This window comes from Ursus americanus, chromosome X (assembly GCF_024610735.1).
Source record: "Ursus americanus isolate L20-20 chromosome X, mUrsAme1.1.p, whole genome shotgun sequence".
Taxonomy (NCBI): Eukaryota; Metazoa; Chordata; class Mammalia; order Carnivora; family Ursidae; genus Ursus; species Ursus americanus.
In genome coordinates, this window is record NC_142164.1 from 110,993,130 (window position 1) to 111,017,513 (window position 24,384).

Genomic DNA, 24,384 nt, shown 5'->3' on the forward strand with positions numbered 1-24,384 from the left:
AGGCCAGGGTACCCTTCTCCATGCTCCCGGAGACCCGGGCACCTGCTCTTGCTGGTAAACGGGTCAATGGCAAAGGCAGCCGCCGCGGGAGCTACTTGGGGTCAAGATTCTTGGGCCGCTTCAGAGAGTCAACCCCCCGCTCCAACCCGGAGGAGTGATTGACTGAAGTCCTCAGCCTTTCTTTCTCTCCACCTTGGCAATTTCAATGCACCATCAAATGACCTTCCCGTGGAAATTTACAGACAAAATCATTGACAAAATTCTTCCTTTTTGCCTCGGTGGTTCCTAATATTTTGTGGGTCAGGTGTCCTTTTGAGAATCTGATAAAAATCACTGGCTCCCTCTTGGGAAAGTGAACACACAGCATTTTTGTGTTCGGTTTCTGGATGTTCACAGTGTCCTGAAGCCCATCGAAGGCCATTGCAGACTCCAGGTTTAAAAACCGGGTTCTGGTTATGGTGGTTGAGGGTGGCATTTGGGTCAGTTAGATGTGGTCTCTGAGGCTCAGTTCTGCCGCTTAGAGGCTGGGCAGGTTTCTCAGCCCTTCTTGGAGCAGGTTCCCTGTCTACAGTACGTGGATATTTGCACATCATGGAGTTGCAGTGAGCATGAACTAGGATAAGACACGCAGAGAGCATAAGGAGCACTGGGACACTTCAAATGCTCTCTAAATGGTGGCCAATGTGCTGTTGTCCTGACCAAACCAGAGAATTTCAACAGTCAGCCAGCTTCAAAGGTTTGGCAAGCCAGAAATATGTAAGAAGGAAAAAAATTCTAGAATCGTAACTGAAGTACTAACTTCAAAATTTCTTTGACTTTAAGGGCTATAGATTTTATGTAAAATATTTACAATATATTTACAATAAGGCAATATTACAAGTTGCAATGGCTGTATTTTTTTAACTCATTTTCTTCTTTTTTTTTTTAAAGATTTTATTTATTTATTTGGCAGAGAGAGAGACAGCCAGCGAGAGAGGGAACACAAGCAGGGAGAGTGGGAGAGGAAGAAGCAGGCTCCCAGCAGAGAAGCCTGATGTGGGGCTCGATCCCAGAATGCCGGGATCACTCCCTGAGCCGAAGGCAGACGCTTAATGACTGAGCCACCCAGGCGCCCCTGGCTGTATTTTTTTTTAAACAACTTTCTAAAACAACCATCCAAAAGTATACTGCTCCCTTCACAGTTCTGTCTTTGGAAGGCTATCCACTTACCTCAAAAATAATATCATTGCTTCAAACATCTGTGGGGCCCCCTCTTTGAGAATTGCTTTCAGAGGCCCTGATTCATTTTGAATATTCTCAATGGGGACAAATTACTTAAGAATGGATTTAGTTTTTGGAAATAGCCAGAAAATATCTGGAGCCAACCTCTGGTGCATAGGGTGAGTAATCAAGCTGGGTAATGCCATTTTTGGGTCAAAAACGAACTGTAACTCTTGAGTAAGGATACCGATTTTTAAAAGCATCTTTCGTAAGGCATATCAACACAAGGAGAGTGACACTAATTTTGACAAGTTAATCATCCCAGAAGGATATCACATATTCACCACAATGCTATCTTTGTGCTCTTTTTCTTTTTCTGTGTACATTGGATTATTTTTTAAAAGTGAATGATACTACTTTTACACAAGTAATTGTTACTTTAAAAAGTGTGTCAGGATGGCTGGGTGGCTCAGCTGGTTAAGCGTCTGCCTTCGGCTCAGGTCATGATCCTGGGGTCCTGGGATCGAGCCCCACGTCGGGCTCCCTCTCCTTCTGCCTGCTGCTCCTCCTACTTGTGCTCTCTCTCTGTCAAATAAGTGAATGGAATCTTTAAAAAAAATGTGTCAGATAAAAAAAAAAATAAATGGCTAACTAAATTTTCTTTTATTCATGCAGTCTTTTGGATATCATATAAAAAGTCAAATTATGCTTATGGACCGAGACAGACATGAATTAGGTCTCAGTTGCATTTAATATATCCATAACTTTATGATAATTTCGATTATTTATCCGGTATCTATCTGACTGTGATTGTAAACTGACATTCCTCATAGTGTACTAAGATATCAGAAAATCTACCAAATCACAACTTAAGAATTGTTTCCATTTTCTAATGACCTTTACTAAATTTCAGTACAGATTTTTAATAAAATAGGGGTCAGCAAGCCCTTTCTCCGAAGGGTCACATAGTAAGTATTTTAAACTTCGTAGGTCCTAGAGCGTCTGGGCACCCACCCCATTCTGCTGTTCCAGTACAAAATCAGACACACTACAGGAGCCAATGGGCATGGCTTGTGCCAATAAAGCTTTGTGTACAGAAACAGGCCACCAGATCTGGTCCTGGCCTGAGGTTTGCTGACCCTTGATCTAGGGATGTATTTTAACAAGGACGCTAGTTGAAATTAGTATGGGCTAAAGACAGCACTGAGTTGCATTTGGGGTTTGCACCGGGCATGCCCAAAGCGTTGGTCACTTCCGAAGGGAATGGTGGTCGCGGCTGCTTTCACGTCGAAAGTTGATGACCACATCTCAAACCCTTCAACATTTTGGACCTCAAGCAAACTCGGCTCTCGTTCTCCATGACTCTGTGGAAGAGCTTTCATCTCCTATGGTTTGATACAAAGGCGCTAGCGGGATATAGGGCAGACATCCTGACGCTGGCCCGAGCGTAGGTCACCATCATCTTCAATCTCTTGCTTATCTCAGGCCGTGCAGGTGATTTCGTAAGTGCTCGGGGCTTTTGCTAAAAATGGATGTTGCTGCCTTCTCTTGCGGTTTCCTGTTGTGGAAGTGAGCTTGCAAAATGGGGCTGGGGCCCTTGGGGCCACCTTCTTACCGAACGCCCACACGTCTGACTTGCTGCTGTACTTGAAGTAGTGAAACACCTCTGGGGCTGACCACTTGACCGGAAACTTGGTTCCCACCGAGCTGACGTACTGGTCATCAAGAACGTACCTGTGGGGGAAAACATCCACACAGACCTCAAGGCACTTGACTGTGCAGCACCAGAAGCCCTCTGCTGGCTGCCATCGCCCTGTGGCAGGTTGATTAAGGACACAGAGCCCCATAGTCTCAGGGCAATGCCTCAGTTTTCTGGACCTTTTTTTCCTTTCAATGTGTAGCTTAGCCAAAGGCCACTTATGACTTGTGAGCCTTAAAAAATTATATCTCACTTTGCAGACACCAAAATCGGAATGCAAAATGTTTGGGGAATTATAGAAAAACATGAAAATGTCCAAATAAAATGACTCAATCTCACCCTGAAGATAATTTGTAATTCTACCATGCAAGATATATCTTTGCTTGGACTACCAATCTTTTGTTCTACATATAAGGTGCACAAAATTGGGTTTCTGTCGTACTGAGCTTTGCTTTTTCCTTTAACGGCACAGCAAGAACACTGTCCCCATGTGGTTACATTTTCTTCTGCAGCGTCATGTTTAATGACTCAATAAGTATTCCCTCTTGTGGATTAACATCGTATGGTTTCACCTTGTAAGTTGCTTCGAACCTGCTGTTACAAACAATGATGAGTGACAATATCCTCTGGAGATACCGAGACCGTAAAAATATATATTCAAGGATATGCACTATATAATAATGATAAAAATAGAAGCAATCTCACTGTCTACATGTTGAAGAACAATTAAATATGCTATAGCACATCGATGCAGTAGAACAGCGTGCGGCCGTTTATGAGAAGATAGCTCTATCGTTACCAAAAGTTTAAAAAATGCCCATAGAAAATGCATATATGCAAAAGTAGATATATATAATGTAATCCCATTTAAAAAAATTAATTCCAGTTAACAGTGTTCCATTAGTTTCAGGTGTACATTATAGTGATTTAACACTTCCATACATTACTCAGTGCTCCTCAAGGTTAGTGTCCTCCCCTTAATCCCCCTCCCCAGTTTCACCATTTTTGTGGGAACAAACAATAAATGTACATATTTGTGTATATGATTGGGTATACTTAGGGATGAGGTATGAAAGGACATCTATTGAATGTGTTAGCAATAGTTACTCCTAGTGCTGATAACAAGGTGAAGGGGCAGGGGGTAGATTCTACTATTTACTTTATATGTTACTGCTATATTTCTTATAATAAGCGTATAGTATTTCTATAACTAATAGAGGGAAACCCCACATATTTGCCTAGAAAAAAGTGAATAAATACTGACTCTTAAGAAAAAAGGAAAATGAGGGGTGCGTGGGTAGCTCAGTCTTGGCTTCGGCTCAGGTTGTGATGTCAGGGTCGTGGAATTGAGCCCCACGTCTGGCTCGGGGCTCAATAGGGAGTCTGCTTGGGATTCTCTCTCCCTTTCCCTCTGCTCCTCCCCCCACTTGCTCTCGCTTTCTCTCTCCAAAATAAATAATAAATCTTCAAAAGAAAAGGAAAAGGAAAATTATGGAAACTGAAATTTTGGATATACTTTGTGGGAAAATTTTACACACCAAAAACGTATTAGAGATATTTACTATGATTTTAAGTGGCAGAAAAATCTGGTTTTGAAAATCATTCTTTGAAATATTTATATTAATATATTAATATTTATTTAATATATGAATAGAATAGAAATATTAATAGCAATAATAAATTACACTTTCACAGGATTACATGACACACCTTCCATACCTCCTTCTCCCAGACCCTCTCAGCTCCTCTAGACACCACAAGACACCCAGAAACTACCCTGGCACTGGGTCCTGCTCATGGCTTACACCTTCCTTCAGAGTATCACGATCAAGTGAAGTGACAGGCTTCCGAATGGTGGCACCACAGGACTTCATGACCAGCAGGGCCTGGTGCCTGGCCTCCAGGACTCCTTATTCAGAGCAAGACCTTGTGTCTCCCTTTTCCTAAGCTACAAAGAACTTGACAGTATGTCCCCTGGATGCTGGCGTAACAGCCAATATTCCCACTTTGAGAAAAAGGTGGGGATCCGTTTGCCTGTCCTAGGGGCTTCTCCCCGCCCTGTGAAGCTGTGAGCAGCTCTTTCTCTCACACTCAGAGAGCTACACGTCCAGAGGGTGGGCGTACGAGACTCGATGGATGGTGGTTGGAGCGATGGCAAGTAGCACACAGCTCAAGGGACATCTTGACAATGTGGAGGTGTCCCAGAAGAGGAGTATTTCCCGATAGTGACTTTTGGAGAAGACTTAAAAAACAGATCCTCCTGGGGGCAACTCCAGCTCAGTCGGAGGAGCACGTGACTCTCGATCGCGGGGTAGTGAGTTTGAGCCTCACGTTGGGCGTAGAGCTTACTCAAAAAATACATAAATAAATTTAAAAAACCCAGATCCTCTTACGGAGTTGCAGGGCTACATATGCCGAATACAGAGCTAGCCTTAGTCAACTCTCCAGACCTCTTCGAACCTACACTATTCCTCCTGAGAATTACATGAGTTTCTGTTGAACTGACACAACTTTATAGCTGTATTTGGTCTCAGTGTCGACGTCTACTTGCTCTCTGGACGAAGCTGATCATTTTAAGGGCAGGGACCACCCCGTTCATATCAGTATCTCCCACAAGGCCTCGGCACCATGCGGGTACTCAGTAAATGTTTGTGGAGGGGGAAGGTCGACGTGTGCATCCTCGTTTCCCACGTAAAACCATGAACGCTGGCTCTGAGGCTTCCAGAATAAAGAAAATGGAAGACTCTTTTAAACTGCTATCATAAAATAATTTCTCTAAATCATGAAGTGCTGATAGAATGCCAGCTAAGAGAATTTCAAAGTCTACTCTCACGCCTTACCTGGTGATACAGAAAATTTAATGACATGACAACAAAAACTTTCCTAGTGTTAATGCTATGCCTATTTGAATGAATATTAAGAGACAAACAGAAAGGGCTAAAGGAGACTTCATTGACTTAAAAAATATCTATATAAAACATAGTTATCTTAATAATCTGACTATAACATGTTACATTTGGATATTTATTAATGTTTATTTAATATATAATTTATAATTATATAATTTTATATATAATTTATATATAAGTTTATATGTATAAATTTTATATATAATTATATATGATTTAAATTATATAATATATACTTTAATGTAATTATATATAGTTAATTATATATAATACACAATTATATATTGCCTAATTTATTAATATTTAAATATAAATAATATATTTTTAAATTAATGTTATTCTTTCATGGAATTTGTTTATAAATTTAAAAAATATCTATCAGAGTTTTGAAAGAATGAAAAGGGACTTTGGATACTTTCTGAAGAACAACCCCATCTTCCAGGTGAAGAAATGAGACAAAACATGATTGCTAGGTGGTCAGAGGTAGTGTGGGGAGGGAATCCAGGTTTCAAAAGCCCCAATTCAGAGCAAGTTCCCTGTCGCCGCAAGGCCCACCATTCTGCTGGCATTAGATGTGAATGGAAACCCCCAAATTTCACAGCTTGCCCTTTGGAGCTGGAGCTGGCTTACCTCGTCATTCCAAAGTCAGACACTTTCACGGAGAGATCACTGTCTACCAAACAGTTCCGAGCCGCCTTTGGAGGAAAAACAAAATTACCAAGTAGTAAAAGTGGCCAAGAATCTCCCCACATCAGAATCCAAGATTTTCCTTCTCTCTGGCAGAGTTCTCACAAAATCCAAGATCGCTTATCAAAACCCCAAATGCTGAGAAGTTGTCTTTTTTTCCTTTGCAATTCTCAATTTTTCAAAATGAAACTGTGCTCCCATCAGGATTTTCACGCAAGCATCCACCCTTGTCAAACAGCATGAAGGGTATTACACATTAAACACGGAACCGCCGCTTGTCAGCAAGAAGGGAAAAGTTATTTCTAGGGGTCCCTTCTCCACCACTGGCACTTTGAAGGCATAAATGCTGGCCTAGCACGCATGGCATGTTTGCTGTTGGGCACAAGAAAATCTCTAAAGGTAGATAGCAGTGCCTACCAAACAGAACGCTCCCCACTCCCACCCTGAACCAAAGACACACACAAATTTCATTTCCTTCTGGTTCTTTCTCAGTTACCGTATTCATTGACTGCTTTGGCACTAAGCCCTTCCTGGAGTAAAGGTCAACTAGGATTTCATGCTTGTGAGACACACTAAAATGTCCCAAGTTTTTCCTTTTTATCTGTTTTCCTCCATACCACAACACAGCTACATAAATCGTGATGGCTTCTTCTCCTCTTTCTGTACTGCAAATATTTTATTTTGAAATTGTGGTTTTTATTACAAAAGTGTCATGTGCTTGAGCAAGTCACAAGCGAGCAAAGTACAAGTGGAGATGCCCTCGTTGCCGGCCTTCCCAAGGGCCCCAGCCCTGGAGGCGGGGACTCTGGATCCCTTGCTTGCTCTGAGGGTCCAGGGGCTTTGCTTACCAAGTCCCTGTGTATGAACTGGTGGCTTTCCAAGAAGGCCATGCCTTCACACACATCATAGCACATTTCTAAGAGCTGGGAGGTTTCAAGTCCTTTTCCGTGACTCTTCAGGTAATTAAGCAAGCAGCCGTTGGTAATATACTCAGTCACTATGTATATGGGGTATTTCTTTGAACACACTCCGTAGAATTTCACCAGCTTGGGATGGCTGAGTTTCCTGGAAACAACAGATTCTCAAAGATCAGTACTAAATTTGCACACTCCATTCTCCAGATGTCCTGAACAAGAATCACTCTCAGATTTTTGCCTGTTTTGATTTCCCCCCTCCTACTTGAACAGAGAAAGAGAGGGAAAAGTTGTGGATTTTATTCTGGGAACATCAGCCTTGGAAGGGGAAAAAAAAAAGCTGCCTGCTAGTAAACATTAGCAACCCCAACAGCAATTCGGCAGATGCGGGGACTGTGTTCGCCTGTCCTACAGAGAATCGGCAAAGCGATGGTCCTTTGCCTCAGAACTCGCGTTTAGCCTCCTGGCATCTAGAGAACCTCTGTGACTGATTGGGAGGAAGCTAGCTACACACTAAAGGCAATCGCTTCCATTTCAAAGCAGCTAACTTTCTCAGTTGTGAAGTCCAAACACTTCCTTCTCAAAAAACAATTGTATCAGAATATGAAAGGTGCAGGAAAAATGACAGTAGTTGCCATGTTAGGGAAGTGAGATTAGCCATGATTTTTCTTTCTTTTTTAAAAAAATTCATTTCACATTATTGTTACATTATCTTTCTCTTTTTCTTTTTCTTAAGATTTATTTATTTTAGAGAGAGCACGCAAGTGGGGGGAAGGGCAGAGGGAGAAGGAGAGAGAAAATCGCAAGCAGACTCCCCGCGCGGAGCCCTACACGGGGCTCGATCCCATTACCCTGAGATCACAACCTGAGCTGAAATCACGAGTCCAACATTTGACCGACTGAGCCACCCAGGCTCCCCATATTATCTTTCAATAATAAATTTAAAAATAGTAACCACCTGACATAGCCCTTCTGGTAGGTCATGACAGATGGACACTCTGCTATTACGGTATTCATCCATTTGTCCATGTAATTGATCAATTTACAGGCTGATTCTTTTCTGATGTGTAAAGTAAATTTATTTTCAAAGTTTTTTTTTAAGATTTTATTTATTTGACAGAGAGAGAGAGACAGCGAGAGAGGGAACACAAACAGGGGGAGTGGGAGAGGGAGAAGCAGGCTTCTCACTGAGCAGGGAGCCCGACGCGGGGCTCAATCCCAGAACGCTGGGATCATGACCTGAGCTGAAGGCAGACACTTAATGACTGACCCACCCAGGCGCCCCTGTAAAGTAAATTTAAAGCTAGCATGTCGATTTTAGAATTTTTTTAATGAGCATTTATTAAATAGTTATTTCTATAGTTGTAGTTAAATAGTTATAACTATTTAAATCGTTATTTTCCTTCCTTCTTAGTTTAGCGGCATGCCTTATCAGGTTGCTCAAGGCTATGAGCTTGGTTATGCCTCTTTCAGCCATTTTAGATAATGGCCTGGAACTCAGCATTTCTCCCGCAGAGGGAAAGCTAGTGGTGGGACAAAGATCCGTCACCCAAAAAAGCTGTCCCTTGAGTAAATTCAGTCACTGTCCAGGGGCCACGTGGTGGGAACACCATGACAACTGACACTGCCCATGTGATAGGCCTCAATATGACCATCAGAGCTGAGCTGTAACATTCTCCCCTCAGGGTCCAGTTTGACCTCCTTCTTTATGACTAGGTGATTTATTAATGACTTTTTATGATTCTGTGTGATTACCAGCCCTCTAATAGCAAAAAATATATATATGTTTTAAAGTTACACCATGACACGGGGTACACTGTGAGCCTAAGGGAGTTTCTGCTAGATTTTTCTGTCCTGCAGAAGGAGGACATCACGGGTCTCCTCCTCAGTTTTATGACCGTATAATTGCCAAAGGCAGGACAGGCTACATAATTTGCAGGGACTGGTATGAAATGAAAATGCAGGGATCCTTATTTAAGAATTATTAAGAATTTCAAAACGATGGGGCGCCCGGGTGTCTCAGTTGGTTGAGCATCTGACTCTTAATTTTGGCTCAGGTCCTGACCTCAGGGTCATGAGATTGAGCCCCACATCAGGCTCCACGCTCAGTGGGGAGTCTGCTTGAAACTCTCCCTCTCCCTCTGCCCCTCCCCTCCCCTCTCTCTCTCTCAAAATAAATAAATAAATCTTTAAAAAAAAAAAGAATTTCAAGATGGTGACATCACAGCAATAAAGCAAGTGCAGAGGTCAAAGTGATTGTTCTGACTCTCCTGGTACCTTTGGTCCTCACAAAAGAATGACTAAGGAAATGGACTGGAATGTCTGCCACGTTTACTAGCTTGCTGACCTTAGGCCCATTACTTAACATTTCTGTGCTTCCATTTCCTATAAAACACAGATAACAATGGTATATCCCTCCTAGGCTTCTTAGGAGGACTGAGTGCATTAATATTTATAAAGTGCTCAGAGAGATGTCTGTAAATACTACGTAAGTGTTTAAAAAAATTTTAGGTATCATTACTCTGCAGCAGGGTAGGATTTGTGATTTCAACAAATCTTTGATCAAAGTCCTGCTATGGCATTGTTTTTCATATCATGTTGATTAGTTCCCTAAAGGTAGGATGACCAGCTGTCCCAGTTGGCCTGGCACTGAGGGGTCCCTGGATCACAGGCCTTTCAGTGCAAAAGTAGGGAAGTCTCAGGCAAACCTGGATGGTCGGTCACCTTTCAAAGTCTGATTCACCATGCTTACAAGAAGAGGTAGAATCATTAAAATGATTCTTTGTACTTACATAGAAAAGAGGGGGCCGGAAGAAGGAGAGGGAGAAAGTGAGTGCATGCGAGTAAGCAGGCTCAGAGAGAAAGAACACATCTGCACTGAAGACTGTGTTTGGAGCTAAGGCCTGTTAGGAAGGGTATCTTCATTTATCAGATGAGGAAAGATGTAGGGTGAGAAGGGATTCTGTCAGACTGTATTGAATGTGCCGGGAAGGAAAAGGGTATTGTCCATAGGGCATTGGTTTTCAGTATTGCCCTAGTCCTGGCCACCAGAGGCTCCTGCCCTTGGGCGTGTTCTTTACAGGGTCCCACTCTTTTCCTCAACCCACCATGCACCTCCCCAAAGGGCAAGGACATGTCTGCTTAGAACCCATGCATCCCTTTTTCTTGGTCACCTTGGGGTGCCAGGACCCCGAAATCCCCTCTCCACATAGTCATGAGGCCTCTTCCAGGACCCAGGTGGACCCTTCCTGGGCCAGTCCCCCTAAGAGTGAACCATGCTATTGGTGTGTCAACCCCTAACCAAGATCCTTAGCTGACAGAGAGTTGTTTGTGGGGGACACAGAGGGAGCTGGGCAGAAAGGAGAGGGGTAGAGCTGATTGGGGAGGCGGGGGATATAGGCCAGAGGCTGGTTTCTCTAAAGAGTCTTGAGAATTCTAAACTTGAGTATGGCCTCTCAGGTTGTTACAGAGGTGTACTTCTCAAAGTAGGAGCATAGAGATGATTTTATTTAACAGGGTGTCAGCTTGATTTATAACTTCTGAGTATACCTATGATATGCGGGCTCTTGTTCTAGGCCTTGCAAATGTTAGGGACAGACCAGTCCATATATATATACAGCATGAACGTCCCGCCATCGTAAGGGCCAAACTGCCACGGCTCAGAAGAAACTTACATCATGGTCTGGGCCTCCTGGAAGAATTCATCTTCTGACATGGAACCCTCCTTGATCATCTTAATGGCAACATCATACTGTCCCTTCCACTTGCCCAGATGGACCACTCCAAACTGACCGCTTCCCAACTCCTTCAGGAGGGTAAGCTCTTCTCTTTTCAGTTCCCATATTCCTAATAAGGCAAGACAGAAACTCTTTAGGATGAGGATAGAAGGCTTTGGGGCTGACAGCTTCCCAAGTGATTCCTTCAATGAGTTTCATATTGACAATATGAAGAACAGCAAGACTTTTTATTTTAAGCTGATCACTTAAAAAATCCTTCGTGATGTGGTCTTATGACCTATTTGGCCACATGATAATGCCCCCAGGACAATATTGTTCTCGAAGCAGCTATAGTTCCTGACAAAAGTCTTAGAACACTCTGTCACCCAGAGGCATCTTGGAAACGCCTGGTGTCAAGACATGCTCAATGCTCTTAGCTTGGTAAAAAAATCATTAGCATTTTCTTATAAAGCAAACTAAACTGTGATCTGGGTGGATGTCATGATCCTAAATACACAAGGTTGAAAACGGGCTCCCCTGAGCAGGCACAGAAGCAGGAAGAAGGAAAGGACAGGCAATGGGGTTCTAGAGGCTGATGACTGGATCTAGTAAGAGGACAAATTTGACAGTCTTTTTGGTAAGGCTGAGGAGATTACAGAGTTAGGTCAGGAGGACAGAAAAGGTTTTTGGTTTTTGGTTTTTTTCTTAAGAAAATGAACAAACATGTTACTGCTGAAGCCCCCCCAGACACAATCTGAATAAGGACCTCCTTCCGGTCTTCCTTCTTCTTTTTTTTTTTTTAAGTAAATATATACATATAATTTTTTAACCAGAAATGGTGGGAAATGGAGTTTAAGAGCCCAGGTGTGCGTCCGTACCACTTCCCAAGGACACGGAGACGGGAACCTTGTTGGCCTTGGTCGACACAGGGTGGCGGAGTCGTGTGATCATGCCTGCAATGGAATCAGCACCATATCATCACATCACATGACACCACATGGCATCACACCGGGTCACACTTCTGCTTGTGCTCTTTCCAGAGGAGCCGGAAAAGCACAGAGCTCAGGCTGTCGTGACGGAGACAGGAGATCCATCCTGACCCCATTCACCCTGTAGCTGTAATTGATTTGCTTGACTTGACTAACGAGCTCAATGTAAAGCAAAAAGCAAAAGAGTAGAACAGCTTTATGTGATTTTTAAAAATACGATGAAATTAGTTGTTCGATGGAATCTTTCATTTGTTCTATCTTTTTATAGTCCTGTATTTAAATACACATACACACAGCACATACATCTGGTTAAAAAAAAAAAAAAAACCACCCAAACAGTACAGAAGGGCACAAAATAAAAGGCAAACCACTCGATTTTTAAGAATTTGATATTTTCCAAGTCCTGGGAACTGTCACACATGTCCTTTTTCTCTCCTTCCTTTTTCTATATATTTCTTTACTTTTTATATGAGTGGTCTCCAAATGTTTTAAATCCCAAATCTTTAATCAGAAAAAAAAATTAGCTCCCTCCTCCGAAATGCGTGCGTACGATGGCTGCTGTATTGATTCCTTATGTGAATCATAAAATACACTCGCAGTAGAAAACTAAAGGAGATTTTGAGGAAAATCTAAAGAAAGATTTTAATGTTTTCTTTCTATACCCTGTGGAGTTTCTCATGCATCCTCTGGAGTGGAATCATTCTACTTGGAGATGTTTGTTTATACAGCCCCTTTTGAGGGTACTTTTGAAGTGCTAGAGGTTAAAAAATACAATTGAGGAAATTAGGACAAAGGAGAAACACAAGTAGGAACCAAACTCAAAGCCACGAGTAAGGCTAGCTCCCCTGTGTGCGTGTAATCAGCTCAGACGGACTTGCACAGATTTGATGCTGAGCCCACAGCTCATGTTTACTTACTGTGGGAAATCCGTCCAGTCACTGCCCATAAGCGGCACTCATCTAGAAAAGGCATTTAGAGGAGATTTTCTTTTTATAATTTTTTTCTAAGCAAATTGAGATGTTATGGCCATACGTAACTTTAAAGGTATACAGTGTGATGATCTGACACACGTATATACCGTGAAATGATCACCACACCAGGTGAGTTCCCGCTTCCATTAGAAGGGATTGCTATATACAGTTTCACGGGCCAATTAGGCAAAATCTAAAAAGAGTAATAGTACCCAGTGTTGGTGAGGATGAAGGAGATTGCCGTTGGCGGGAGTGCACATCTCTGCGAAGCATTTGAAAATGTCTACGTTTTAAATCTTCTTAACCATTATCTTAGAAATTCCACTTCTAGGGAATTTGGCTACAGAAACACCCATACAGGTGCACAGAGCCACGTGTACTGGCCTGTGCACTGAAACATTGATTATAATGTGACAACGCTGTATGCCATCCAACCACTAATCAATACAGGGGTTAGGTGAACGAATTATGGAGCAATTCTACAATATAAGTCTATGTAACTCTTAAATAGACCGTAAGCTATATGTATTTGCATGGAAAGACCCCTAAGACATGCTGAATATAGAAAGCAAGCCGAAAAGTAGTATGTGTGGAACGGTCTCAGCTCTGTAAAAATATAACGCGCATACATACACATATATAATTTAATAGTATTACATAATAAATAAGTGTCGCTATTGGCATAGAAAAAAATTCAGAACAGACAGCAACTTGTCCATGGAGGTTCTCTCTCCAACGATAAACATTTCTATAATGTGTGAATTTTGTCCTCAACTTATTTCTATGGGCAGAAAAAGACTGCAAATATTTTTATAAAGAGAATCTCTACTTCTAAGTCGCTCAGCTTACTCTGCTTCATTTTTCTGGCATTTTAGAGCATATGTAATATTATATTCCAGGAAATGTAGGCTAAAAATCACAACAGGTGTGTGGCTTGAGAGCGTTTTTATTCCCATTTTCACAGTTCCAGATAACATTAAGAATATTAGGAGGATCGGTAGTATCCAAGGAAATTGATATTTATCAACAAGGACCCATAAAAGAAAAACTGAAATAAATTACCTGCTGAATTGTGTTGATGATAGTGAATAAGCTTTGGAATAGAATCAAAACAGTAGTTTTCCGCCAGGTACAATTTGTTCTCAGCATTTGTATGTACGTGGTAATGCTTGACAGTTCCTTTTTTATCACTAGTAAGGAAGAAAGAATGTTAGAATGTCTTTTTTTTTAAGATTTATTTATTTATTTGGGAGAGACAGTGTGCAGGGGGAAGGGCAGAGGGAGAAGGAGAGAGAGAATTCTCAAGCAGGATCTCCGCTGAATGCTGGGTCTGACATGGGACTCGATCCCAGGACCCTGAGGTCATGACTGAGCCCAAATCAGGAGTTGGATGCTTAACCAACTGAGCCACCCAGGTGCCCCTAGAATGATTTTAATTATCAATTGAAGCTTGATTCAACAATGGTTAAATAATAATTTAGATGCATTCGCAAATTTTGGAGAGGGAAGTCAGAGAGGGTTTCTCAGTCTTGACATCTGATGTTTTTCTAGAGCTATCCACGACAGTTGGTAATTATGGAAGAGGGCTCCTCTCTGAACTCAGCATCACCTTTGTGCCCATACAGAATTCATGTACAATAAAATTCCAACTTTCTGCACTGTTCCTCCCTTAGCCAGTCTAAAACTGGAATCTTCCTTTGATGATGGGAGCACTGTAGTCCTTCAAGATCATTATTCTGAACACCAATTCTCTTTCAGGATAATAATGAAGATTAAAATATGGGAGACAAAGGTGACTAGGCTGTGGGTGTTTCACCCAGAGCATGGATGGGAGGCTCTTTGGGAGAGTGGAGCCTGCAAGATGAGATGGGTGGGGATGTCCTTTAATTCCTCACGTGAACTTGTACCTTTTCCAGATAAAGCATGTTTTTCTCGTTACTCTACTTTTGGAAGATAGTGGTGAATTGATGCACATCGATTTGGGCTAATCAGGAATAATATGCCTGTCTTCGATTTTAGAGTGTGGCCTAGCAGTCAAGATCTGGGCTTGGTGTCCACTTCCGCTTGCTAGCTAACCGCATTTGGTGGTTACAAAGATGGGATGCTATTTTCTATCTAGCAGTTCGCACCATGCTTGGCGCATAAGAAACTGTTGATAAATTGTCATCGCTGTAATGCCAGCCTAGTTAAAATTGCAACTATAAAAAGGGAAAGGGGTGTCTTCTTGTTGCAAACGGCTACTTTGTTCTTGGTCTCAGCATGAAATTCATTCAAGCCCGTTGATGATGTTTCATAAAGAAGGCTTCCATAGTCATGAATGTGGATTATTTTCATTTGATTCCTTATCTATTTGCTGTTTTTTTCTCCCTGGCCACCTTCAAAAATAAACCTGGTGTCAAGGATCTTGACTAGGAAGACTTCTGATACCAGCTTTCGCTGAAACTGCGGGGCCAGAGGGTCACAGAGCTCTCAGTACTCAGTGAGGCAGGTCTTTGGCCCTGGTTCTTCCTGGTCCATGAGCTGTGCCGGGGATGTGGCTTCCTGCACTGGAAAATGCCAGGTCACTGCTTGGGGCACATCCTAGTCTCTCAGATTGGAGGTAGATACTCCATAAACAATTTCTCAAAATAAAATAACCTTTTAATCACTCATTATTACCACATATCTATAGGTGCCAAGGGTAGGGTATACATGGAGGCAGCAGCAAGGCACAGGGTCACGCCATCCAACCAGTAAAAGAACTATTTTTAGTAGAAATATTTTTCTCAAATGGTCCTAGTCACGATTTGGCCGGATTCCTATCTCAGAACACTGGGGGTCTCAACACAGACGCAGGAATGTGGTCGAAGGAACATGAACTCTGCTGGGAAAGGCCCGACTGCAAGTCGGTCACTGATGAACGTGCTGGGTGCGTCCTCGTGAGCACTGGTGGGACCTCTAACCTCTCATCCGTAAAATGGTGCCAGTAAAAACAGCTTTCCTATTTGCTTCGTGGGATGATTAGAAGGAACAAAAGAGCTAGCAGCCAATGGGAAAGCGGCTTGTAAAACTCTGGCAGAGGATCCTGCTGTCAGCGACGGTGACTTGCAGGTGGTGACTGGGGTATCGGATGAGCCTGGGTGTTAGGGCGGGGGAGTGCAGCGCCCAGACTCGCCCCTTCACAATAACAACAACTCTAATAGTAATCGCTATTCGTGCATTAAGCGCTTACTCTGGGCCGGGCGCTATGGTGATCCACCCCGTGAATTAACTCATTCATCCATAGCACATAATAGTCACTGCTATTTCTCCTTTTCACATGGGGAAGCTGAGGCCCAGAGGTTAAGAACCTTGCTCAGGGTCCTAAAGCCTTGAAATGGAAGCGTCAGGAGTTGGACCCCAAGGTGCAGCTTCAAGCCAGAGCTCTTCATCACACAAAGAGGACAGCACCCCGGAAAGAAGCTACCTGGGAACGCAGATACACTGATTCAACCTTCTGCTAGCTCTGCCCCTAATGGAGAGACTGACTAAAACCAGACACTGGGGTAGGTTTCTCAGCTCGGCCAGTGGCTCAGGCCAAGAGTGGCCAGGCTCCCTTGCGCTTTTTCTCTCTTTCTAGACTTAGGACCAAGTCAAGGGGAACAACTCAAGATTCCTTTAACACGTGTTTACTGAGGCATGCTGTGCGCTGGGCACTCCGCTGCTGCCTGGGCAGAAGAGGCTCCCCCGGAGAACGAGCTCTCAGAGTCCGGGCTGGGTGGGCAAGGCAACTATTGAACGGTCACGTTCAACAGAAATCCTTTGATCCAAAATGCCAGAGTTTAAAGATGGTGTCTTATCCCCAAAAGTGACTAAATGGCCAGCGTATTCAAAGGACATACACAAAAGATAAAAGAAAGAAATCCATGTCATACTTACTTCATAGCCCTGCTAAATAAGGACACCGTGTACATTCCCACCTGGCGGGAATTTCTAACCATAAATGCACCTTCTTTTCCCTGGAAAGGAAGGAAGGAGTGGAAGGAACAGAAAACATTTTCATTATTCTTGAAAACTATTTTTCCTGGTAGGTGGGAGGGAAATGGATCTTTTCGATTCACTTTAAATGTTATTGACAGCCCAGGTCAGCCAACAGCTGGCACAGAGGGGGACCCATGGTTCAGCTTTTCTCCTTTTCTCACTTAGTTTTGAGAGACCTACCCGGTGTGCTTTGACTCTCCCTCTCCACTTAGTTTTTAACCCTCTCGGATAATTTTCTCTGTTTTGTATTTGTGCAAACCTGATATTTAAATCTTTCAGAAATAACACTTAGAACCACCTATCGCCATAGAATATGATACCTTGGAAGGTATTAGAAAACCAAAGATGTAGAACAAATCATTTGTTAAAGTTCCATGCTCAACTTGTCTTCTTAATGACTTGCGCTAATTCCGAGCAGATCCAGATTCAGAAAGAGCAGATAATAAGCTATGAATGTGACAATGTGACAAGATACCGACTTAGGTGGTGACGTGGTCACGTTCTCACTAGTACCCCTCAAAGAAATCCCCCGTGTGTTTTACTAGGGTCGAAATGTATCATGGCGTCAGTTTTGCAGGTGGAAAGAGTTTGCTTCTGTTAATTCCATGCCAATTTCGAAACAAACTCGGGTAGAGGTATTCCCTATTACACTTGCTGGACTCCGGTTTAGGCGCTCCTGAGCAGGGACAGAGTTGAGCTAGGCTGTTACATAGATGGCCTCCAGTCAATCATGTCTCTGTTCTTGCCCTGCACAGTCCCCTCCCATACCGGGTCCGGGCTAGGCCACGAGACTGGTTTGGCTATTAGGGTGTTATTAGCAGGCATGACAAAAGCCGAAATTCCGTCAGTGCTGGTGGTGAACGACGGGCCTTGTCCTCATCTACCCCTGCCTTGGGATCACCAGGCCGTGAGGGAGCCCACGTCAGCCACACGGAGCAGAACCGTGGCACCCCGTGGACGGAATGGTGAGAACTCCTAAATCTTGTTTCAAACCACCAAATCTGGAAGTGGTGTGTTACCCAGCAGGAGATAATGAAAAACAGAGGAAGTGGCTACATGTGAAGGACTAGTAAGCCAGGGGCAGGACAGCTGCCTCTCTGACCACTTGCCTGTATAAGTAGTGATCTGGTTTCTGTGAGAAGTAAGGGCATTACCCTCTGGGCCCAACGAGAGGGATCCTTAGAGGCTACTTTAAAGACTAGATGGCTTACCTTTTGTCTCAGTAACTGCTCCGATTGTGCCCGGGAGATGTTACCTGCAAACCAGCTACAACGGGAAAGAATTGCGTATATGCGAGTTAATAACTTGTAACCGCGTGACCGATCACTCAACTTTCTACTCTGTACAATGAGGCACCAGCTTCGATCAGCGATTTCCCAACCTGACTGCTCCAGAGAATCCTTCCAGGGGCTTTTCACAACTACAAATCCCCGAGTCTCTGCCACCTAAGCATGATTCCGGGGTAGAGCCTACATATCTGGTTTCACGTGGGGGACACTCAAGAACCTCTGGCCTCCTTCGGGCCCATCTGTAAGATCTATGTGTCACTGTTTTGAGCGAGAGCTGGACAGGAGACCAATGAAAGAATATTCCAGTGGGAAAGTTGGGGTTGCCAAAGATAAAAGTTCCTTCCAACCCTATATTTTCCTTTTAGTTATCTGATAGAAGCGCACTTAATAGCATCTATTTTCAAAGCAATTTTTAAAAAGATTTTATTTATTTATTCATGAAAGACAGAGAGAGGGGGAGAGAAGCAGACTCCCTGCAGAGCAGATAGCCCAATGCAAGACTCGATCCCAGGACCCTGGGATCATGACCTGAGTTGAAGGAGATGCTTAACTGACTGAGCCACCCAGGCACCCAAAGCAAATGCTTTTCTAACAAATATTTTTTACTTGCAGGATAGCAATAGATAAGTCTCTATGGTTATATTAAGCCAGTAACAGTTACAGCAACCCGAGAAAGAGATGATGTGGGGCAGCCAGGCATGATCTTTAAATATTACCTTTTTCACTAAGTTTGCTAAGTGCACCACGTCTTACTTTCTTTGTAGATCTCAACAGGCCCCACCCAGAGTTGTTTCTCATGTGAGATCAACAATGTCTGTAGTCTTTTGGCTTTGGCCAGAATGTCATACTAAGGAAATGAACAGGGTGTGAGGTGGGATGGAGCAGGGGTTTGGGGGCTTACAAGGACCCTCTAGCTAGAGGATAACACCCGAGGAGGAAAGAAGAACCCAAGGGTGAGGAAGAATTGGGGGGGGGGAGTGCCAGCTGGTCGGCAGGCCAGTGGAGTGGCAAGAGCCACCAGCCAGCTTGGAGGTCTAGATCCTAGACCTAACTTCCTGGAATTATCCATTTGCAAAATGAGGATGAGGGTTAAGTTTGATGAGCTTAAAAGTCTCTTCTAATTCTACCCTTATAGATACGATATAATTAATACTTGAGGTATGAACTGATCATTTTCTTCTTAGTTAATATTTTAAGCTAATCACAGCTAATCAAAGACTCCTCGGGGAATATGATCCAGGATACATGCCTACGGGAGATAGAAGAAAGAGATGATTGGGAATAAGGACAGAGGCCAGGAGAAGCAAGTGGGATTGTGAATAAGCCCCCCACCCCCGCCCCATACACACACACATACACACTTGGCTTGTGTCATAGCTTTGCTGAGGTCTGGCTCTGTTTGTTTTAAAAAAAAGATTTCAGCATGTCATTGCCCAAGCAGCAGAGGCTTAAGCCTGGTCCTAAGGTATGATTTTCCATCTAAACTTCGGTGCCTCAGCCTTCAACAGAACAGAGAAGAATTCCTCATGAAGTTCTGCCCACCAAACAAATGCTTCATTGCCACTGATAGAGGAGGAAGCTGGGGGCACCAAGCACAGTGCAAGAGGCTGAGCCCCGGATCACACAGCCCTCTGCTCCTGATTGCCCTTCAGCATCTCTTCGACTTAGAAGCGGGCATGTCTCTCCTGAGGTTTCCCCAGTGCACACCTCTCACGCACCATTCGAATTAGAAATGATGGAGTTAGAGATCGTCCATATGGTCAGATCTGGGCTTTCCAAATCAAAGAGAGACTTCCAATTCATCGAAATGCTAAAGATGAACACCCACCATCAGAGGTTCACTCTCATGGTTTAAGTCTTTGTCATCCATCAAAGAGCTATTATCTTTGGATAATTTTGGTGCTGGTGTTTCTCAGTCTTTTATGTCTTAGTTTGTGTTATTCCATCAGAGGCTTTCCTGAGGGTGGATGTTGGGGAAGAAGGTAGGGATCAATGGGAGCTAGAAGGTGGTGAAAACGCCATGCTGTGGAGGGGCGGGGCCTACGGCACATCTTCCCTAATGTGGCGCAAACGCCCAGGGCCACGCTGGGTCAGAGGTAAGACAAAGAGTCGAAACAATGACATGTACTTTATAAAACCTCTCGCTGTACCTAGAGCCGATATACCAGTGACCAAACTCATACAAAAACAGAACTGAAAAGATGCACAATCCTGGTGTTCAAGTGAGCTGGCCACCATTCGGAAGCAGGTGTCCGGGAGACGCACTCTGCCCTATCCCTCCCACTTCTCCTTAATGCCAACTTTAAATAAGTTCCGGAGACTTATTTGTCCCTAGTTGTAGAAGGATATAGTCTTAGATTTTGGAAAGGACCTTAATGGTCCCCAGGACAACCTGTCTCAGTATAGTTGGGGTGATCCTACATTTTTATTCACCCAGAAGAGTCCAATTCATGCGTGATGTCCAGGTGTAATATTTAAGAGTGCACTCTCTCGTTCTAAAACGTCCTAATCTGGATGTTAAATGATAAGGTCGCCCTAGAAATAGGACTCTCTCAACATAAATGCGGTCACGTTCAAGTCCAGTTGCGCTACCTTGTTACTGTATCATAAATAACTTCAAAAACAGGACGAGTAAGTGCTAATCAGAGCCTTCAAACGTCACCCTGGCCAGAGACCTCCAGGGCAGAAATACGTGGCAGAAATGTCATATGCTGCGTGTACGAAGACAAAGTCAGGTGAAGGGGATGCCAGGGGTATGATAAATCCAATGACTATGTACAGCCAGTTTAGATAATCCGGACTGAGGAAAAATACTTCCCTCGGTAACAACCCAGCCATCATCCAGATAAATGGCCCAGAACCTCACATGAGTTTACCCATGTAAATACAGCCTCCCGAGCAAGTCTGAGACATTTGCTCTAATGCCTTTGGGGAAGAATGGAATAGAAATATCTATGTTCATTTTAGAGGAACACAGAGGACTTTCAAACTCACTCATAATCATCCAGATTTTCCTCTTCTTCAGATGAACTTGACTCAGGGAATCCCCTTAAGAAGAGAGGAAATGACATGAATGCAAAAAAACATCAAGAAATAATGCAATTACCTAGCGGTGCAATCTCGAATCCCACCCTGCTTTTACCCCCATAAATAAAATTTAGACTGTCAGGATTCCCTTTTTGCACTTGGGAAGATATCTGCGAAGTGAAGAGAGAATCACTCAAAAGTTGGGTGCATGCCCAGTTTAATAAGAAAATGGCTCTTTGCTACAGGAGGCCCCCAGGAACATGGATTTGTTTGACTCTTCTGGAAGAGCGGGCTCATGAAATAGATGAATGCCTTCGGGAGCAGCTGTAGTATGAGGTTAAAAAAAAAATTCGGGATGTGTACACAGCAATTCTTGAGAAGAGTTGCTTGACTTTAGGGGGTTTTTCCTCCCGCTAGGGCTGCCCGAGCCAGGTATATTACTGTTCATGCTAACACCAGTGCGTATCATGAATGATGGATGGGAAGTGTCAGTGTGAGGAAAACTGTCACCCACGAGTCATTAATTCAGACCAACTGAAGGGTTCAGAGAGGCAAACTACGTGAATTTTTTGGTTGTGAAATTTTTGGTTCGTCTTTCCCTTAAACGTGAAGTCTAGTTGCAAAGTGAATGCAAACGTGGTTAGTTTTCCTGCAAATGGAAGCAGATCCTAGACTGAAGGAGCATCTGCATTTGATTTACCATGACATCTTTGAGGTGCTGTGATTTGCAACAGTCCTTTCCCTTTGGTTACTGGAAGCAAAATCTTCACTGCTGCGACAAAAGATACAATTTGTAAATGTCTGTGTATTATACATGTTAAAGGACAAAAATAGTTTTGTTAGATATCATTTGGCTTCGTCTAACATTGTGACCGTCACATTTCACTTGGTTTGGGAATTTAAGCTAATGAGTCCTTTTCACATTTTCGTCCTCGCAGGGACCCCAATAACCAGTGGTGGCTTGACAGTGTGCCTAAACAGAAGAGAACCGTGAATAGAAAAGTTGGATGACGAGATCATCTTGACTGGGTTTGCCTTGATTTTCTTGTCGCTATGCAAGCATGCGGTCACTTATATATTTTAACGTGTGATTTTCCTCTTGGCCGTTGCAATTGCAACGAAAAGTCTGGAAAACACTGAGCTTTTAACCCCACATGGGGTTCAGGGATCTGCAAGATCTTCATCACCCTCTGCCCCCCCGTCATTTTCCCTCCTCCGTTTTGGGTGTTAGGCAGAGAGTGAGGAAGTGCCTGCCTCTCCAAGTCCAAAGGCTGTTTTGCTTGGAATGTAGGACCTATTTCCTGCTCGCCTTCCTATCTCAGGCTCTTTTTCAAAACCACCCTTCATAGCGACAAGCTTCCTTAACAAGGAAATGCTTCTCTGGCTCCATTTCCAGGAATGCCTGGAGAAAGCCCTCAATGCTGGAACGCCACCGTCTCTGCTTTCCGAAGAGCCTCGCTCACTAGCAGGGCTTTTTTTTTTTTTTTTAAACTACATCTCTTGATAAGAAAACTCTTATTTTAAAATGCTAAGCCATTTATTTGGCTTTTATGTTGTTTTTAAGAACACACGGAGAATGTCCACCAATGGTACATCTCTTAGGTTTATCCGTATGATGGAACACTGTATAGACAGTCACAATAATCGGGTAGCTTGCACAACAGTGTGACTGTCCCTAACACCTCTGAACTGTATGCTTAAAAATTACTAACATGGCAAAAAGTATGTTATGTTTTACCACCATTCAATATTTTTTCACATTAAAACTGAAGTGTAGCCTCATGTAGTTAAATGGAAAAAAAGGTCCAAGATGTGAAGTGAAGAGAGAGTGGCACAGAAGACTACGGGGTGAGAATCTGATTTTTCAATTCTCTACACACAGTAGCATGTGCATAGAAAACACTCTAGGAGAATGTACCCTGGATGTTTTGCGATACTTGAAGGCTTTAATGGAAGCATGCATTATTTTATTCAGAAGAAATTAAAAAGCAGCTCAAGTGAGGATAGTTGATAAAAAGTATTATCTACTTATGTGAGCTGAGAATCATGACTGCATTTTTAAAATTCAATCCACAAAGACCTTTTAGCAATTATCATTCATTCACTGACGTAATGCTACTCAGGCTAAGAAGTGATTCATCAACTCTTTGTTCAGATAACTAGCTTTCTCAAGTTCTAGGGAAAAATCTAAGGTCAGGACTGACTGTTGGGTGCAAAATCTAAGGGGGTGTCAGAAAAACTCAGTAGTCAAGGTAAATAACGTGTTAATGAAATTTTTAAAAATAAAAATAATTAATGCAAAAAATCCATGATGAAAAAAAAGTCAGCATTTTCAATAAAGCTAGGATCTAGCCATCCAGGAGTCGGTGACTCTACCTCCCCCCCCCGCCCCCGTGAATTAATAGTGCTGACAACTCATTTGAATACTGATCAGTTTCGCTGCACATTTCCCTCAATGAATCCCTGGGGCTTCCAGTAGGGACTGGGCCTGGCACAAAGCGGACATGACACCCGCTGTCCTGGGATCTGCGTCTCTTGATGGTCTCCTTCCATAAGAACACTGGGTTGTGGGCAAATAAATGTGACGCGCCCCCTCAGGTGCCAGGTGTAGATTAATACACTTGGACTCTAGCTCCTCTTTGAAATGAAAAGTACCACAATTTGTTACACCGAAAGCAACAGCAAGAATACACTTCCATTCTTTCAAGTTCTGTGTGGCCCTGTGGCTGTAGCATCGGTACAGTGAGGCATTTGCTTTAGGTAAAAATGATGAGGATGGAAAGAATTTAAAAAAAAAGGGCACGAGGGAGGAAAGAAAGACTCTGGGGAGTCAGAGAGATGTTCTTTGTCCACTGTGGGGAAGACAGGCCCCAGTGCCCTGCAGGGAGGCTAAGAACTGGGTGAGGACACGTCAGACAGTGAAGAACGTGATGGGGAGGAAGGCTGAGGCAGCAAAGAGGGAAGGACAGTCACTTGACCCTTTA

At 43.2% G+C, this 24,384-nt stretch overlaps 1 protein-coding gene across 2 annotated transcripts in view; it reads right to left on the reverse strand.

Moving 5' to 3' along the window:
- The window catches only part of BMX (BMX non-receptor tyrosine kinase), a 48,822-nt gene that overhangs the window by 3,109 nt on the left and 21,329 nt on the right, over nt 1–24,384 (reverse strand). Inside the window, exons 8-17 of one of the 2 annotated variants that reach the window (XM_045805068.2) lie at nt 22,101–22,169; nt 21,368–21,421; nt 18,296–18,350; nt 16,983–17,062; nt 14,148–14,275; nt 12,004–12,078; nt 11,084–11,255; nt 7,344–7,560; nt 6,439–6,503; nt 2,816–2,934 (exon numbers count right to left, since the gene is read on the reverse strand). In XM_045805068.2, coding sequence (XP_045661024.2) covers nt 2,816–2,934; nt 6,439–6,503; nt 7,344–7,560; nt 11,084–11,255; nt 12,004–12,078; nt 14,148–14,275; nt 16,983–17,062; nt 18,296–18,350; nt 21,368–21,421; nt 22,101–22,169 — 1,034 coding nt within the window. Of the gene's footprint in view, nt 1–2,815; nt 2,935–6,438; nt 6,504–7,343; nt 7,561–11,083; nt 11,256–12,003; nt 12,079–14,147; nt 14,276–16,982; nt 17,063–18,295; nt 18,351–21,367; nt 21,422–22,100; nt 22,173–24,384 lie in introns of both variants that reach the window. The other variant, XM_045805067.2, reaches the window with a different exon arrangement.